General features: G+C 48.6%; 1 protein-coding gene across 4 annotated transcripts; it reads left to right on the top strand.

Moving 5' to 3' along the window:
* The first annotated feature begins 3,971 nt into the window (after positions 1 to 3,971).
* Positions 3,972 to 15,618, top strand: Tmem171 (transmembrane protein 171). Of its 4 annotated transcripts, none has more exons than XM_076927263.1 (4): positions 3,972 to 6,232; positions 8,111 to 8,827; positions 13,390 to 13,525; positions 15,338 to 15,618. In XM_076927263.1, exons 2-4 carry the CDS (start codon positions 8,191 to 8,193, stop codon positions 15,531 to 15,533), a joined length of 969 nt encoding a protein of 322 aa, XP_076783378.1. In that variant the 5' UTR covers positions 3,972 to 6,232; positions 8,111 to 8,190; the 3' UTR covers positions 15,534 to 15,618. The 4 variants fall into 4 exon arrangements, with proteins under 4 accessions (XP_076783378.1, XP_076783375.1, XP_076783376.1 ...); XM_076927260.1 differs by having other exon boundaries at positions 3,974 to 6,232; positions 15,335 to 15,618; XM_076927261.1 differs by lacking the exon at positions 3,972 to 6,232 and adding an exon at positions 6,277 to 6,688 and having other exon boundaries at positions 15,335 to 15,618.
* Positions 15,619 to 19,202: the final 3,584 nt, after the last annotated feature.

Here is a 19,202-nt window from a genome sequence, read left to right as displayed (position 1 = left end):
AGGGGGTCCCACTTAGACATCTGGGTCAGGCTGTGGTGAGAGCTATCCGTGTAAGCACCTCACACAAGCTTCCCTTTGATCCTAAAAGAGGCAAGTTACCTGTTTGGGTAAAATCAGAAGGATTCTATCTGCTAGCACATTACTCACAGTCTTTCTGATGGAGGCAGGAACCAGGGGAAGACTGGTTTTACTTTACTGGGCTGTAATTTCAGACCATGGTAAACCGATTTGACTCCATCTTGGAGTCAACAGTGGCCACCAAGGAGTGGAGGGGCTGGACAGAGAATCCGGAGACTGGGTTGCAACCAACAGGGAAGGAGCTCGGAGAGGTGGAGCAGGTAGAAGCTGACCCCTGGCCATGGATTGTCTGGACAATCACCTCTGGAAGGTCACATGATCCTCTGGGGAAACCAGTGGCAGCTGGACACCTTTTACAAGTGCTATAAATATAGATACCACAGAGGTGAAAACAGGGCAGATAGCACAGGGCGACTATGTAGACACGCCAGTCTCTGCAACCACCTGAGGCATACCTCTCGACCCCAGAAGGGACAGGGAGGGCTGTAGTAGGAATTAGCTCAAACCACTGCAACCAGGACGTTAGAATCACCATGATCTCATTTGATCTCGGGGAGCATCCTTATTTCTCCTGAGTAACCACGGGGGTTATCAAGAAAACCATTAGTTGACACCCTTCACCTGGTGTATACTTAGCTTCTCTGGCAGGTCTTGTTATTCCCATCCAAGGGAGGAGGGCTGAGAGGCACAGAGAACATGTTACTTGCCCTAGACCTGCAATTAGTAAGGTGGCAAAAGCTATATCAACATTCAGCCTATTTTATCCCCTTTTTATATGCTGGGAAGAAGTCATCCGTTCTTCAGGGTCCAGTAGACAGTGGAGAATTGAACAAGATGCCAGGAAACCACTGTTTTACCTTCAGGCTCTGCAACAAATTGGTTTCTTCTAACCCTCAGAGCAAAGCCAGTGGCCGCTATGTGTGCATTGAGGGTGTTTTTCCCCTGACAAAGTGCAGAAATGTTGTCCTCAGTAAAACCACAAGTACCCCCAGGCAAACTCTCTCTTCCTGAAACAAATGCATGCATTCCACAGTCCTGGCTACCTGGCACTCAGGCAGAGCTGTTATCAGCCATGTGAGATCAGTGGCACCACCCAGGCTGTGAAACAATTACACAAGGTTGCCTTTGTGTAAGGATCAATTGAGGTACTCAGCCTCAACCTTACCTGGTCAGTTAGCCTCTACCCATGTCTCCTGGGTTGAGGAGAAATAAAAAATGTCCCCGGGAATACTGGCATCATCTGCTGTGGAGCTGGGCTGTTGGATTGGGCAAGTCAGGAGTAGCCAGGAGTCTCCGGGAAGTGTTGAAACATGATTTCCAGTGCCCGTATTGGGTGGTTCACAACCACCTGTGTCTCTGGTGGATCTAACACCTTAGGCCATGGTGGGCACTGCATGCACATGTGCACATAACACCACACACACACACACACACACATACACACACACACACACACACACACTTTAAAAAGTAAAAGTAAATTTATTTTTGAAAATCTCTAAAAAGTTAAACAAACTGGTGTTGAGAATGTGGTTCAGGCCGGGTGGTGGTGGCGCACGCCTTTAATCCCAGCACTTGGGAGGCAGAGGCAGGCGGATTTCTGAGTTCGAGGCCAGCCTGGTCTACAGAGTGAGTTCCAGAACAGCCAGGGCTACACAGAGAAACCCTGTCTCGAAAAACAAACAAACAAACAAACAAACAAGAGAATGTGGTTCAGGTTAGAGCACTTGCCTTGTATGAGCAAGGCCCTGAGATTGTCATCTAGCTTTACAAGATAAATTAAATAAAATATTAAGTAAATGAATGAATGAATGAATGAGCAACCTAGCTTCTTAGAAGGCTAAGGAGGATCATGCAATCCTATAACATAAAACCTCCAGACCTGCCCACAGGAACCCATCTATTAAATCAACCAACCAATCAACCAAGCAACCAATCCATAGCATCAGATTGTACACGAGGCTCAGAAGCTAGCCCAGTGAGTCCCCTCTACTGAGACGGCTCGCAGTGATCTTCAGGGCCCCATGGAACCTGGCAGGCTTTCCCTCTTCCCAGGTTCTGATGTCCCTGAGCCCCTACTGGGTCTGCTTTGTCAGGGTTTGTTTTCCAGTGCTCAGTTTGTGTCCTGCACATCTTTTCTCTTCTGCCATCCCGGCCCCTTTGCTCACTTACCTCAGCCACGCTGGCCTCTTGCTCCTCTCCAAACACACAAATGCCACCCCAGAGCTTTTTCTGCCTTTTTTTTTGTTGGGGGGGGGGGCAGGGCTTTTTTTTTCCCCAGACAGGGTTTCTCCGTGCAACAGAGCTCTAGCTGTCCTGGAACTTGCTTTGTAGATGAAGTTGGCTTCAAACTCAGAGAGACCTGCCTGCCTCTGCCTCCAGAGTACTTCCGATAAGTTAAAAGAATGTTTATGTGCACGGGTGGGTATTTTGCTTTAACGTATGTCTGTATGACTGTGCTCCAGCTGCATGTCTGGTGCTGGCTGAGGCTGGAAGAAGGCATTGTATCCCCTAAAACCAGTTATGGGAAGTTGTGAGCTGCCGCATGGCCCTTAGGGGTTGAACCTGGGACCTCTGCTAGAGCAGCAAGCACTGTTAATGGCTGAACCACCTCTCTGTTCCCTTGTTGCTTTAAGGCTTATTTCTACTTTATTTATGTGTATGTGTTCACTTGTGTATCTACCACCTGTGTCTGGTGCCTGCAGAGGCCAGAAGAGGGTGTCAGATGCCCTAGAATCAGAGTTACAAATAGTCCCAGTTTGCATGCTGGGAATCGCACCTTTCCTTTGCGTTTTTTAGCGTCCCCCCACCCCACTGCTGGTGTTACCTCTGCCTAAAGTATTCTCTCTTTCTTTTCTCCTGTTATAAAACTTGTCCACAGATCCTTTGACCTAATTCTCCTCTCCTTGGTTTAGTGGCTCAGTCCTGAGCACTGGAACGACGTGGAGGAAGGTGGTGGAATTTCAGAGGTTACTCCGGGAAAGACCCCGAATCTTCTGCTCCTCAGCAGGGAAAGCCAGCTGCTCCTTTGTGAGGACATTCTTTCATTTCATTTCTCTGGAATGAGTGACTCTTGGCAACAGTGGTGTGAGCCACCTTGAAGCTTCTGGCTCAGCCCGAGCCACACCTTCCCAATACCTGCCGCCCCCCCCCCCCCCCCCGCAGTATGACTGCAGCCTTGGGAGAGACCCCAATCCAGAACTACCCAGCTCAGCCACTCCCAGAACCTGACCTCCTTTGTGACCCTTAGGAACTGTGGGAGGCAGTCAGTCAACAGCTTCTGTTCAGGGGCTGTTTGTTATACAATAAGAGACAGTGGTGGCTTCCTCATTCCCATCAAGTTTGTGTTGTCATGTTGCCACCTGCGTAGAGCATTCACATTGTTAAGAGGAGCCCCCCCCCAGCCCCTCCTCCACGTGCTCTTCTCCTGAGCGTCCTTAACTTAGTCTAAATGCTAAGTGGGGTGAATACATGAATGGTCACTTCTTTTATTCTTCTGTATTCAGGAACTAGATGGATCTGGGGTGTATCCGAATTTTGCTATTTATCGTTTGTTTTGTTTTACAAGATAGAGTCTTACTACATAGATTAGGTTAACCTGAAACTTGTTACATAGCCAAGGCTATCCTTGAACTCATGAGTCTCAGCTCCCCAAGTGCTAGGACTATAGGCCTCCACTATCGTGCCTGGCTTCGCACAGTTTTTTTTTTTTTTTTTTTTTTTTTTGGTTTTTTGAGACAGGGTTTCTCTCTATAGCTCTGTCTGTCCTGGAACTCACTCTGTAGACCAGGCTGGCCTCGAACTCAGAAATCCGCCTGTCTCTGCCTCCCAAGTGCTGGGATTAAAGGCGTGCGCCACCACCGCCCGGCTCTACTCGCACAGTTTTAAAATCTCATTTTGATGCTGTTTTTCCGAGTTCCATCTGGGTGTATGTTTTCTCACCACCTAAATAAAGGCCAGGGAGGAGTCCCCGTCTTGGATCCTGCAGCCTGTCTCCCAAGACCAGACCTGATCTGAAAACAGCACCTTGAAGTCATACTTGACAGATGATCAGTTTCCAGGGCTTTGATATAGTCAAGCCAGCTCCAAAAGACACAAACAGTGGCTATCCCCAAGGGAAGGGAAGCTAATCTGATTGTCCTTGGTGCCAGGACATTCAAGTCTGTCATGGGTGGCAAGCCCGCAGTCATGTGGCACCAGAGGGGCAGCTGTATCAACAGGCCCACACAGGACTCAGCCGGAGACCGACTTTCAAATAAAAGGGAAAGGAAGAGTGATGGATACAGGACCTGTCTCACACAGGACCTGTCTCACACAGAGCAGAGCTGTTAGCAGGCCTGGGTCAGAGGGGGGCTCATCCTATGTGAGGGCCTGACTTCTTAGAAAGCCCAGGGCTCACCACTATTGTGTAACAGCTGCGGTTGATCCTCTGCCCATTAGCTGGGCATACCTTGGTACCCTTCCAGAGCATGACTGGTATATCTTGACACTTTGACCGAGATGTCCCCACCCAAGACATGGATGACTGCAATGTTCTTGGGATAGTTCCTTTATGGATCTGTACAGGTCCCTCCCTGGCATCACAAGACCATGTAATAAAAGCATTTCCCGAATCCACAGCACATGTGTTCTCTGGGTGACAGGAGAACTCCGAGAACACTGCTTTCAGAACACCTGGCTGTTGGCCACATGTAAGCAGATACAGTGGTCACTTCATCCTTGGGCTTTCAGTCCTTTCACTGAATGAACTGGTTTGCCAGGTCCCCATCCACTTATAACCCCAACCTTCCCAGAGAGCTAAAGACACATAGTAGAGGACCATGGGCTGCAGGTGAAGGCAGGAATTCCCTGCAGAGCCAGCTGGGTGCTGGATACTGATATTAGCCATTATGTAAGTCTACCTTGTTAGAGACTACCGGGCTCAGAGCATCCTGACTGTGAGAAAGCCCACCATATACCCATGGCGAACCCCCATCTCACCCTTCCCACTCTGCCAGCTCCCAAACCTTTTTGACCCCGCCGTGACCCCTTTCTCTGCTTCTTCTTACCAAGCCTAACTCATCCATCGGGAAGCTAACAAGAACGGATGGGCTTTCAAGGACACAGGAAGCTAGGGAGAAAAGGCAAGGGTGGGAAAGTCCCCAGAGCTGTGGGTGCCTCTGCATTTGGGCCCAGAGCACATTTGACTCACCTCTCACTTCAGCCTGACCTCTGGTGTGGAAAGTAGCACAGTTGGATAGTTGTCAAGTGTCACGGGCAGGTTACAAATAGCATGGGGATTAACAAACCCATCAGACACACCGGTCAAGGGCAGGGAGAGTTAACAGTTTAATCTCCTGAGCACCAGGGAGGGTGTTTTATGGCAAAGGAGGGCTGCACGCATAAATATGAGAAGGAAGGGACAGGGGTGACCCACCAAAGGACTTACTTCAGTTTAAGAGCTCATGTTGAAAGCTAGCATACAAGGTCCTCGGTCTCACTCTCCAGGATTCCCTGGGGTTCCCCGTATCCTATTGTAGAAAGCTAACTGCGAGGCTTTAGGTCCCGCGACTCACACCCCCCCCCCCCCCACGTCAAGGTCTCAGAGCAGTAGAAGGGCCACCTGCCCTCGGACTGCCAGTGGTGGCAGAACGGCGGGGACTCGTGCTCAGTCGTGGCCAGAGGCCCTTGGCTTTCCTGGTTGCTCTGCCCTGGGCTCAGCTATCCTGCAGCCGGCCCCCTTCCCCTCCCGGAGATCTGCACCTAGGCTGCTAAAGGAAAAGCTCCTTTCTCAGCTGCCGGCCTCCCGTGTCGCCACCGCACTGCCAGGGGGACAATCTGGACTCGCTGGTACCCACAACTTGGTGGAGCGTGCCTGTCTGCCTCCACCCCACGTCGATCCCTCGCTTGCACCGCCAAGTCCTACGGTCCCAGGACCGCGAAGCTGACCCTAGTTCTGCGCTCCGGAGCGGCTCGCCGGTGCCCCAGGAGGGCAGCGCCCGGCGACGGCCAGATCCCACCGGCCAGCCCTGCCCTGCCCCGCCCGGCCGCCGCACCCGCGAGCTGGGCACTGCCTGGCTCTCTGTACACGGAGGAGGCCCGCCTTCCGCGCCCGGACGCGCAGAGGGTGTGCGTGGAGCCAGGGGTGTGGTGGAGAGTCCCAGGACCAACGCAGGTAAGCTGCTCCCCGGGAACCGCAGCTGCTCCCGAGTCCCCGCAAAGACATTCTCCTCTCCCGGCCTGGCTTTGCCATCCTTCCTGGACGCAGAGATGTGCCCTTGATTTGGGTCTGGCTTTTGGAATAAGCAAATGAGTGTTTAGTAGGGCGGATTTGACTTTGTGAGGAAACTGAGTTTTAGAGTTGAAAAGATTCAGTTTCTTACGTAATTTTTCATCTATTTGGCTGTCCCTGGGTGTCCGTGTTTTGAGGGCACCTAAGGGGGCCGCTGGAGCGATCCTCATCTTAGTTTTGATCGGGGACTAACATATGTGCTAGTAGGTGTCTTAGAATGAAGGAAAGTACAAATCTAGTTTGGCGCTTCCTCTGTTTGTATTGTTGGTGTTTGGAAATTTGCCTTAAAAGAGTTGAAGCCCCGCGACTGACTGCAAAGCTGAAGGCACCAAGAAAACAGTGAGTTCCTAACAGAACTCAGGCGGTCCTTACCTGGAAAAGCAGCCCTGTGGGATTATGTGATTCAGGGGAAGATGTGTTTTAAATTAGCAGGATGCTTTAAGTCTTGCATCTCAGCATCTCCATGGACTGTGGTTTTTGCAAGTTTGAGAGAAACGCGTCCTTCACCCCCTCTGCTTCCTTTTTTTCTCCACTTCCTTCTGATTCTATCACACTCTCCCTGGGAAAAGTACTTCCTAGGGGGCAACATCACCTGTCTCCCTCCATCACCCAAACTCACCTTCGACAGACCGCCCCTTAGCCACTGCTCGCTGAGGTTAGAATGTAATACCCTTTTGCTTTTGTTTTATTTCGAGACAGGGTCTCTCTATTATGTAGCTCTGGCTGTCCTGGAAGTCACTCTGTAGATCAGGCGAACTCAGAGATCCTCCTACCTCTGTCTCCCTTTAAAGGTGTGTGCCACCACGACCTTATGTGGCCTTGTGGAAGGTGCTTTTCCATTTGGTTCCACTTCTGGTTTTCCAGCAAGTTTTGTCAGCCTTCTGTGCTTTGTAGCTACTTGCTGTTCACTGCGTCTAAGCCTCTGTGGAAGCAGGTGGCACCGTGGAGGAGGGTGATTGATGGCCACCTGCTGTGGCCTGTCCTCCTACCTGAGGGCACCGTCTACCTTGGCGATTGGGCTGGACTTGACCTGTTGGGCCAGATCCTCTCAGGTCATGCCAGTGTCCTGTAACTGAGCTGCCTGTGGGGGCGGGGTGTCCCGGCAGCCTCAGAGTTTGCTTCTTGAAAATTCAAGGATCACATTTTTGACAGAATTAACATAAAAGTCCACAAACCCACTGTCTTTTGGAACCACCTTTTTGTTTTATCGAAACGGCTGACATTGGGTCATGTGGCAAGGTAGCCTTTCAATAGAGTGGGAAAATGAAAACTTCCTGGAGTCTTAAACAGGAAGTGGAAAGTTAGTTATTGGACCAAAATTTACCAAAATGCTCTGAGTAGTTCTGACATCATACCAGGCAGTTGTGCACCAGAAACTATCCCTGTTGCTGTTCCCTTCTCTGTCATTTTTTTTTTTTTTTTTTTTTGGCCCGGAGGCCAAATGAGTTTGTAGGACAGGAAAAGCCACACCCACACAGCCAGTCATTTTATTTATTTTTAAAAAGATTTTCTTATCTCAGAAGCAATTGAATTTCCTCTTTTTTTTTGATATATTCATGAAATTACACATTTGGGAGTCTTTGAATGCCGGTTCACCTGACTCATGGGCCAAGTCATTGTTCTACTGTACACCAATGGCGTAAAGATCCTCCGCCTCCTGGCAGGTCACCTTTCTGTGATTTCTGCAATGGCCAGCAAGAGATCAGAGCTGGCCAGACATACCTGTGCTCACAGTGATTTTGCATTTATTATTGCTTGCAGAGTCTGCAATTGCCGGAGGGAAGGAAACACATTTCTCCTTCACGTTGGGGAACAACGAGGAGGCCTTTTCCTTTCTGGCCATGTCTTCTGTAGGAACTGCTGAGCCAGATGGAGACCAGAGGGACAGACACGTCAGCAAGTTCATTTTCTTCCTCTTTGTCTTCGGGGCAGTTCTGTTGTGTGTAGGAGTCCTGCTCTCCATCTTTGGGTACCAGGCATGCCAATATAAGCCTCTCTCACACTGCAGCATGGTGCTAAAGATTGCTGGGCCTTCGTGTGCAGTGGTGGGGCTGGGGGCTGTGATTCTGGCCCGGTCCCGGGCTCGCCTGCATCTGCGGGAGCGACAGCGGCAAGGCCAGCAGGACCCTGACCAATCCTTCTTCTGTGGAGAGAGCCGCCAGTTTGCCCAGTGTCTCATCTTTGGGTTCTTGTTTCTGACCAGTGGTATGCTCATTAGCGTACTGGGCATTTGGGTGCCAGGATGCGGCTCAGACTGGGCACAGGAGCCACTGAATGAGACAAATGCTGAAGAAGGAGAGCCCCAGATCTGCGGCTTCCTTTCTCTGCAGATCATGGGGCCCTTGATTGTGCTTGTGGGACTGTGTTTCTTTGTGGTGGCCCATGTTAAGAAGAAAAGCAACTTGAGTTCAAGCCGAGATACCTCTGAAATTGAAGGTGGACACACCCACAGCATGGAGCCTGTCCACATCACTGTAGGTAAGTGTCTGTCATTGTGCACTTTCTCAAGTCACAGCAGATGTTGCTTCAAGACTTAACCAGGCTTCCCTAGGTCTGGTATAGATTCCTTTTCTCAACTCCTCTCTGTTTCATACATGTGCACACACTTGAGCACAAAGATACTCTACCACCACCACTACACACACACACACACACACACACACACACACAGAGCCATCCCTGCCTGTGGTACACACACACACACACACACACACACACACACACACACACACAGAGCCATCCCTGCCTGTGGTACACACACACACACACACACACACACACACACACACACTGCCATCCCTGCCTGTGGTACACACACACACACACACACACACACAGAGCCATCCCTGCCTGTGGTACACACACACACACACACACACACACACACACACACTGCCATCCCTGCCTGTGGTACACACACACACACACACACACACACACACAGAGCCATCCCTGCCTGTGGTACACACACACACACACACACACACACACACACACACACAGAGCCATCCCTGCCTGTGGTACACACACACACACACACACACACACACACTGCCATCCCTGCCTGTGGTACACACACACACACACACACACACACACACTGCCATCCCTGCCTGTGGTACACACACACACACACACACACACACACACACACACACACTGCCATCCCTGCCTGTGGTACACACACACACACACACACACACACTGCCATCCCTGCCTGTGGTACACACACACACACACACACACACACACACTGCCATCCCTGCCTATGGTACACACACACACACACACACACACACACACACACACACACACTGCCATCCCTGCCTGTGGTACACACACACACACACACACACACACACACTGCCATCCCTGCCTGTGTTACACACACACACACACACACACACACACACACACACTGCCATCCCTGTGGTATGCCCTGTGAGAATTCTTCTTTCCCCGGCAACACTGTCATTTAGCAGAAGCACTGAGGCAGTGAGTAATGACTCTGACTGGAGATGAGGGCAGCCTTGGAGCCTTCTGTTATCTTAGGGACCAATCAATCTCTCTGAGTTTCCCATCTCTCTGAGTCTTCTCATGCTGGGATGGTGCAGTTTCAGTTAAGGGACACTGTTGGGGGTCCCCTCACTGCCTATTACCTTCAGACACAGAAGGGCTGGGTAATGAGACCTCCTGAGCTTGAAAGTGTGGAGGTACAGAGAAAGGACAAAGAGGTGAGACATGGCTCATGTTTGGGACGTCCTCTGGCCCTTGAAGTATTCACTGGCTGTGGATGGAGGGAATGAATTCACTGGGCCTCTGGTCTCCTGAGGCATCAGGCTCAGAGGGGAAGAGCAGATGGAAACTCCCTGGCTCATTAATTTGTGTCTGTAAATGTTTATAGTGACAGTGCAAGTCTTATACTAAGTAGTACTCACAGAGGATCTAATCCTGTGCCAAACACCACCTAAGGTTAAAGAGCTTACTGTCTGAGGTTCAGCCATGCTTAGCATGACCCATCAAGGCAGACTTCCCATCTCCACATGAGATGGGAAGAAACAGAGGCCCAAGGATACAAATAAGCAAGAGGCAGGGATCTGCTGGCCAGGAGGAGAGCCTCACGCAGTCTAGCTTGTGCAGAGGGCCCCGCCCAGCACTTACAGATGGGATGCTATTTCACTAGTCATGGATGCTCTTAGAAGGCACTCTGGGAGATACACGGAGAGCTCCCCCAGTGTTATGCATGTTATTTGTTTTATATGTTTAACTCTGACGTAAATGAATGCTTCAGAGATATGTGCTCCTCCACTGGGCTGGGAGTATTTTGAGATGTGTTCTTAGGGTTTACCAGAAGGGGACTTCCCCATCAGCAGGTGGCTGGAATCTGGTGCAGGCTGGGAGCAGAGCCGGGGTACCGCTCCTGAACATGTCCCCGTGTCCTAGCGTGCCTTTCAAGTTGCAAACTTAAAAACTCACTTCTTACATTCTTTCTGGTGCCCATCACACCTTACAAGCCCTTTATATTAAAGTTTATAGTTAAAGTGAATATTCTATTCCAGTTCCTGGACCCACCATGATCTTTTTTTAAAATAAGATTTATTTATTCATTTATTGTTTTTGTTTGTTTGTTTGAGACAAAGTCTCATTCTGCAGCTCTGGGTGTCCCAGAACTCACTACGTAGACCAGGTTGACCTCAAATTCACAGAGATCTGCCAGCCTCTGCCTCCTGAGTGCTGGGATTAAAGTCATGTGCTACTAGTCCCAACTAAGATTTATCTTGTTTTTAAGTAAGTATGTGCATATTTAGGGACATATACACATGAGTAGGGGGTCCTGAGGCCAGAAGACGGTGTTGAATCCCCTAGAACTGGAGTTATAAGCAGTTGTGAGCTGCCTGATGCTGGTACTGAGAACTGACCTTGGAGCCTCAGAAAGAGCAGTCTGTGCTCCTAACCCACTGAGCCATCTCTGCAGTCACCCCTAGCTAACTAGATGAATTCAAAGAGAGCTCTCCAGTGTGTCAGGTTTCAATCAGTGATGAATAGGTTCGGGTCCACCTGCCATCTCTTTGCAGGAGAGCAGAATTTCAAGGATTCCTTCACTTTCTTAGCATCTCTGTGGCCTCTGGGGGATGGCTGAGGCCAGGCACAGAAAGCACCGGTTGAAAGTGTTTCTTCATCAGGCAAATAAATGCCCTTAGCTGGTGATAGACATGAAGGTACCTTCGCCAGGTGTTGGAGGCTGGACAGTTTGCTTAAACACTGGACACGAGTGGCTACTTCCTGTCCTTCTTGTCCTTCATGGCAGGTGCCGTTCAGCTGCAGCTGACAGCTGCAGGAGCTGAGGCCAGAGAATTCTGAGTTTGCTTGGGGCCATGCTGGCTTGGTCCCCAGCAAATGGTTTTTAAAAGCCCTGCTACTGGTATGAACTGGTCTCCTCCCTACGAGGAAGCAGAGTTCTCTCTTCTACATCTTTTCGCCACTGTCACCTGGTGGGACCGGCCTATCAGAGTCCTTTCTCCCCCAGTCCTGTGTCAGAAGTGCTGCTCCCCGTCTAGAACATTCTGGGCTGCAGTCATGGTGCCATGAGTTGGAATTTTAAGGAATTAGAATTCGGGGGCAGATTAGGGCTTGTTTCTGCTCTCTTGTCTCTTTTTCCTGGAATACGGGGCCTCTGTTCAGAGAGAGCAGGTACAAACCCAAACTTTCTTTTAGTTTGACTGTGTCCGTGCAGCTGGGGTAAAGGAGGGGCATGGTGTGGCATATTGCCATGTGTACCATTTGGGCAACTCTGCACTGTATCCAGCAGCTGGCTTTTGATGAATTAAGACTCTCATGAGAAAGCAAAAAGATTCCCAGTAGAAGACACCCCTGGGAATCTGCGGGAGCGTGCTATTGACTCTCACAGGCGCTTTAGTCGAGAAGAGCTTGTTAGAGGCTGAGCCTGTATTGCCGGAGGAGAACTCAGGACTCTGACTTATAGGCCGGCTTGTTTAAAAATGTGGTGACTTCTATGAACCACAAAACTTACTAGGTTAGGACCACGAGTGGTGTTTTCTAATCCCACATATTTTAATCTCAGCACTCAAGAGGCAGAAGGAGGTGGATAGCTGTGAGTTTGAGATAAGCCTGGTCTGTGCAGCAAGCTCTAGGCCAGCTAGGGTTACACAGTGAGGCCCTGTCTCAACAAAACATCAAAAGACCTACTCATTTCACCACTTTTAATTTGCATGTGTTTTTGTGTATGTGAGTCTGCATGTACCTGCACGTGTGCACATGTGGGCTACAAGTTAATGTTGGGGATCTTTCTCAGTCACTACACACCCTTTTTTTTTTTTTTTTTTTTAGACGAGGATTCCAGCTGTGACCAAAGATTTGCTGATTTGACTAGGCTGCCTAGCCACGAACCCCAAGAACCCTCCCATTTCTACTGCCCCAGAGCTGGAATTACAGCCGCACACCATCTGCCCAGTGTCTTACATGGGTGCAGGGATTGGTTTGAACTCAGGTCTTCTTGCTTCTGAAGCTAGTACTTTACTGACTGAGCCATCCCTGTTCCTCCCCCCAACCTCACTCTGCCCTATTTTAACTGTTTTATACAATGTGCCAGTTGGTGGTGCACACCTTTAATCCCAGTACTCAGGAGGCAGAGGCAGGTGGATCTCAGAATTTGAGACCAGCCTGGTCTATAGAGTGACTTCTAAGATAGCCAAGGCTACCCAGAGAAACCCTGTCTTGAAAAACAAAAACAAAAACAAAACAACAAAAAATGTAACATTACAATGTAACATTATTAAATATAGTCAAAATACACTACCATCACCATTAGCTTCCAGAACCTTCTCATCATCCCAAACAGAAACACCTGTTAGACAGCAGTCCCCTCCCAACAGCAGCCTATTTTACTTGATATGGAACTGTCACAGGTCCACTTCTTCATCCCAGTGCACTCAAGGGTGTTTTGACCTTTTATGGGAGAGGCAAGATGGATATCATTAAATGTGTTTTGTTTTCTAATTTGTGGCTGTGTGTTTTCCCAGGTGACTCAGTGATAATATTCCCGCCGCCTCCACCACCTTACTTTCCTGAGTCTTCAGCAGCGGCTCCCTCTCCTGGGGCTAACGGCCTGCACCAGATTGAAAACCCACCTCCCTATTCCAGTCTTTTTAACTGCGGGTAAGACTTCCCTTTGAGTGTCACCAGCGGGCATGCGCATGCGTAGGCATTCCAGGCCTAGTGTAGCGTTTAAGGCTTGGCGTATCTGATGGCTTGTCAGAGATCCTGCCTTGCTGTTCACACCCAGCCAGGAAACCTTGGGCAGCTCTTAGGCTGAGTGATGAGCGGTTGCTAGGAAACCTGTGAGCATCTTTATTACTCCTGTAGCTACCCATCTGCTCACTGTCCACTGGGAGCTGCAACGACGGCTTCGATGCTTCCAATGGCAGAGAGGTTCGAGGCCCCATAGGACCTTCATCATGTTCAAAGGATTTCAGTATTCTAATGGAGGGGCCTTGGCCTGGCCCGGCTGGACCCCTTCTTCCATGTTCAGCTGCCCCAGAGCTTTGAAGAACGATGGAAGAGAGATAGATGCAGATAATTACCCTCTGTGTAGCCCTGGCTGTCTTAGAGTTAGACCCTAGGGACTTGGTGCCTAGAGCTGCCATGACTCAAGAGTTCCACCGGGGATCGAAGAGAACCTCAACATTCAAATAGAGTAGTATGCAGCCTGGTGAAGGGGCCAGAGAACATGTACCCTTCCTCGAGGTACTAGAAAAGCATGAAGTTTTCCCTGTTTGCCATAAAAGAAGGGGGAGAGGTCCTCTAATTAGAGGGGCAGGAGGTAGATAGAGGACAGAGCAGGCTCATGAGTGTCACATAGAGAGCTGGGGACCAGGGTGTTAAATGCACATATTGGTACAGCTTGAGAAAGACCAGACACTTGGGGACAGACTTCTAATAATGAATGCTGTATTTTTTTTTTTCTTCTGCCAAACCTAAGTCTAGAGGCTTCAGATAAGTCCCCGTTGAAGCTGCTGCAGGGTAGTGCACCTCTGGGTCTGCCTTTGCTTGCGTTATTTTCTGATTTTTTTGTGGTCACCCTAGGTGGAAGGTGCTGCCATCATCAGAATATTATAAAGTAACAATTCAAGAGGGGTGGATTGTGTATCTAAGACTGCCCACTGAGAAAGCAGCAGAGTGGAATTGAAACTTTAGTCCCCTGCCATTGGAGCCTCTCCAGTGACTAGTGTTCCCATCAAGCTTTGGGTTTGGGGTTTTCATTATATATTTGCATATCTACTTGCATATCTATTTGCATATGTTCACACATCTTATTGTATCCCTTTATAAAGACAGTGATGCGTGTGCCCTGTGCTGTCACATATGATGTGTGAACCTTTCCACTTAGAGCCTTTTTTATTGACAAAGGCAATGACAGCAGGAACCAGGCTGTCTTAAAGTTTCAGCCAATTCTAAGTAAGGGATAAGGGGCTGGCAAGATGGTTCACTGGGTCCAAACGTTTGCTGCCAAGCCAACGATCTGAGTTCAATCCTGGGGACCTACATGGGAGAAAAAACAACTCTTGAAAGCTGTCCTCTAACCTCCACACATGCACGATACACCCCCACCCCTCACCCACATCCCACAAAGGGTTTTTTTTTTTTTTTTTGAAAAAGTAAGGGGTAAAGAAGTAAAGAAGGAAAGCAGATCTAAAAAGTGGAATAGAAAGGTGTGGAGGCATCTGCTTTTAATCCCAGCACTTAGGAGGCAGAGGTGGGCAGATGTCTGTGAGTTCCAGGCCAGCCGGGACTACTAACATAGAGAGAACCTGTCCGGACAACAGCAGTGACAACAAAGTAAAATACAGGAGACAGCTCCTAGCCTGGGCAGAGGCTCCCGGGAGCATGGCACTCAGAAAAGCCCAGTGCTTAGGGACTGACACATTTTCATCAGATTCCCCTCATGATCTGACTCTGTCTTTCCAGCAGGATCCCAACTCCTGAGAACCAGGGAACAGCCTCTGAGAGAGAACGGGAACTCGTATATACGATTTCTGGGCCGGGTCCATCCTCTGAGAGTTCACACACTGGACATTTTCCACTGGACCTGCCCCCTAGATATGAAGAAAAAGAAACTGCCCTGGCCACACCCTTGGATGCATCTTCTGAGCCGTCCCCACCATGAGTTACGGACTCTAGCATACTTTTATATATATATCATGGATTGTTTTTTATTTAATTTGTTTTTTAATAAAAAAAATATAATAACATTTTCTGCATTCCCATTTTTTCTGCTATAGCATCAAAAGGAAGTGAGCAGTGTCTCAGGTTAGACCCTACTGTCTGTGATTCAGACTACAGGGGGTGTGTGGCATGATCCTGCCAGGCACCACCAGGATTTGCCCATTGAGACCTACAATGCTAGGAGCTGGTGGCCTTGTTTGTACTGGCAGATAAGGCTCAGAGAAACTAATGGATATCTTCAAGGTCACAGGAAGCTAATGAAGAAGCTGTGTGTGTGTGTGTGTGTGTGTGTGTGTGTGTGTGTGTGTACACACACCTCGTCCTCCTCATTTCTTCCCTCTCCCCTTTCCCATTTCCCATACCCTCTCCCTGCTTTAGAGTTTCAAGGCCTCAACATACCGAAGCCTCTGAATAAATTGGGGTGTGATTTCCTTGGAGGCTCTGTTCTGCTTTATTTTTGAGACAGGAGTTTGCAATGTCGCCCAGGCTTCAAACTTGTGCTCCTCATGCCTCAGCCTTCAGAGTTCTGAGATTATAGGCTACCACGCCTCCCATTCTCTCACTTCTCTTCTCTCTCTCTCTCTCTCTCTCTCTCTCTCTCTCTCTCTCTCTCTCTCTCTCTCTGTGTGTGTGTGTGTGTGTGTGTGTGTGCCTTCTCTATAAACTACAAACCCTGCAAGCCTTGGTGTGATCTTGCAGTCAGGTATCTGATGACCAAGGGCAGTGGTATGGGCTGGGCAGTTTGTCTGCCTTACTGACTGGTCACCTCTGAATTGCCATTGTGATAAATCAAGGTGGCTTTTTGGGTCAGAAGTTGCAATCTGTTTTTAAATTGGACATTTATTGAATTGAACCGCTCTTAAAAGTCTGTGTTTTTTTTTTTTTTGTCCTATAAAGTTAATTATTCACATTTTAAAATTAGAACAAAGCATAAATTATCATCACTTCCTTCTGTGGTTATTTGTTTAAGATGGCCAAGCTCAGACTTCTAGGTAGAATTACTTCAGTTACGAGTCTTTGTTTATAACCAACCCAGAGCCTGTTTAATGGCTCGGAGTTGGATTTTGTGACTGAGGGCTTTGCTTTTATGTGGTTGTAAAACTAAGCAAACGGTTAGGAATGGTCAGAAGTAAGTCTGACCTTGTGGTCATGGAGGTCTGTTCCAACCCGTCAGCCCTGTGGGCTTCAGTAGCTTGGGAAGTGAAGCCAGAGGCTGTGGCCTCCCGGCAGAGGCCTGGCCTCAGGTGAGCATGCTATTGTAGAACTTGAATGGCATGAGGGAGAGTTGGGCTGGATCCTGTCACAAACACATGGACCAGGGCTAAAGTGACTATTTAACATCTCAACGTGGACCTGGCTGCCAGGTGCTCCCAGGAACCCAGTCCCTACCAGTTACAGGGTGTGGCTGGCATACCCTGCCCTCTGCCCTGAACTCTCCAGCCCAGGGGCTGGGTGCTCCCCCAGAGGCTCTTCTCTATACAATCCTGCCATTTTGGTTAACCCTAAAAAACCGTTACCCTTTTGTCTACCCTTTACCCTCCTGGCTCTTCCTTCCCCACACCCAGACCCCACAGCCCGGCTCAGGTTCATCTTCACTCTGAACTTTCCCCGGTGTCCCTGCCCCTAACTATGTTCCCTTTTATCCACAACAAGCCTTTACCGTCTTCGTACCTAGGAGCAGCCACATCCTTCCTGTTTTATTTCTGTCTTTTATTCATCAGAAGGATATGCCTTTGTCAGGGTGGGTGAAAGACACAACTTTGTCAGGGTCTCAGTAGGTGACAACCTCTGAGAGCATACTCAGGGCTTCAATTTTTATTTTGTAGAGTAAAATAAACCATCTGATGGTGATGATGATGATGATGGTGGTGGTGTTGTTGTTGATGATGATGGTGATTTATTTCTGGTGCTATGGCTTGAACCCAGTGCCTGGTGCATGGTATGCAAGCGCTCTGGCAATGAACCGCATGCCCAGCCTAAGTGAGCCGTTTTGAAGTGAAAACTCATGAGCATTTAGTTCATGTCCCACACTCTAATCACCTCTTCCTTCCCCTAAATCAAAGGCCCGTGCTCATGAAGCAATCATCCCCTACTTCGTCCTTCCATAGCCTCACTCCCAGCCCCTCACTACTCCCTATCTGCTTTCTGCCACTCTGGATTTTCCAGCTTTGGGTATTTCATACAAGTGGGATCATACAATACAACCTTTTATGCTGGACGTCTTTTGTTGAATACATTTTGAGGGTCACCCATGTGGTAGTATATATCACCACTTCATTCCATTTTTATGGCCAAGTAATATTTCACTGTATGGACATACCGCAGGGTGTCGATCCATTTATCCACTTCGTAAGAGAATTCGTAAGAGAATTCAGGGTTTTCTATATCCTCACCAACACTTGTTATTTTTTTTTTTTTTTGTTTTTTTTTTTTTTTATTTTTTTTTGTTTTTTTTTTTAATAGACTGCAACTTTCCAACATGACTGTTGGGGTGAGTTTTAGATTCACTGCTGCTTTGTGCTCCTGGGTGGGTGCCCAGGAGCTATCTGGGATCCATGAATGGAAAATACACACACACACACACACACACACACACACACACACACACCAGTTAATTTTAAAATACCTTGGCTACCTCAAAGGCTGGGCACTCCTAAACCTTCCCCTGCCACCCCAGGTCCAATGGCTAATTTCCTGAAAACTCACATAGCTAGCTGGTATCTCCTGCTGCTATTGCATCCCCCTTCTTTTTCCTGAGTCTCTTGATTCTCCCTGTATCTTATCCTCAAAACTCTCAGTGTCCCTCCCTGTGCTGCTGACATCTTTATTGATAGATCAAAAACCAATTAGGGACAAGGTCCTTCAGCATCTGGACACACAGATTCAAAGCACCAATCTTTAACACATGGCATACAGTAGTAACACACGACACACAGTAGTAACACATGACACATAGTAGTAACACATGACACACAGTAGTAACACATGACACATAGTAGTAACACACAACACACAGTAGTAACACACAACACACAGTAGTAACACATGACACACAGTAGTAACACATGACACACAGTAGTAACACATGACACACAGTAGTAACACATGACACACAGTAGTCTTTCACTGTAGTTTTGATTTGCATTTCCCTAATGCCTAATGAGGTTGAGTCCTGTGATGTCTGGTTTCAGTTGTCAATGTGGCAGGATCTGGAGTCACCTGGGAAGGGAGTGTCAATAGTGGATTATCTAGTTTAGCTTGGCCTGTGGGCATGTCTGTGAGGGATCGTCTTAATCGGGTCAATTGAGGTTAGAAAACTCACCCTGAATGTGGAGAGTATCAGTTCCTGGGCTGGGCTGTGAACGGAATGTGGAGAGTGAGCTGAGCACGGACATGCATGGCTCTGTGCTGTCTGGCTAGGACCAGCAGTTGCTGTCCCCTGTTGTGGTGAGCAGACCTGTAAGCCAAGCACACCCTTTCTCCCCTCAATTGCTTTTGTGAGAATATTTTACCACAGGAGAAGAAACCACGAAGGTAGTTGATATTGAGAAGTGAGGTTGCTGCTTTGAGGAACCTGAACGGGGAAGTCATAAAAGTTTGGCGGAGAATA

This window comes from Arvicanthis niloticus, chromosome 29 (genome assembly GCF_011762505.2).
Source record: "Arvicanthis niloticus isolate mArvNil1 chromosome 29, mArvNil1.pat.X, whole genome shotgun sequence".
Classification (NCBI taxonomy): domain Eukaryota; kingdom Metazoa; phylum Chordata; class Mammalia; order Rodentia; family Muridae; genus Arvicanthis; species Arvicanthis niloticus.
Note: the sequence above shows the minus strand (reverse complement) of the source record. Positions and strands in the feature narration are given on the sequence as shown.

Coding starts and splice junctions, on each gene's coding strand:
- Tmem171 (XM_076927260.1), top strand. CDS start 8,191: ATGTCTTCTGTAGGAACTGCTGAGCCAGATGGAGACCAGAGGGACAGA. Junction 8,828..13,389: donor GCCTGTCCACATCACTGTAG/GTAAGTGTCTGT, acceptor GTGTTTTCCCAG/GTGACTCAGTGATAATATTC. Junction 13,526..15,334: donor TCCAGTCTTTTTAACTGCGG/GTAAGACTTCCC, acceptor CTGTCTTTCCAG/CAGGATCCCAACTCCTGAGA.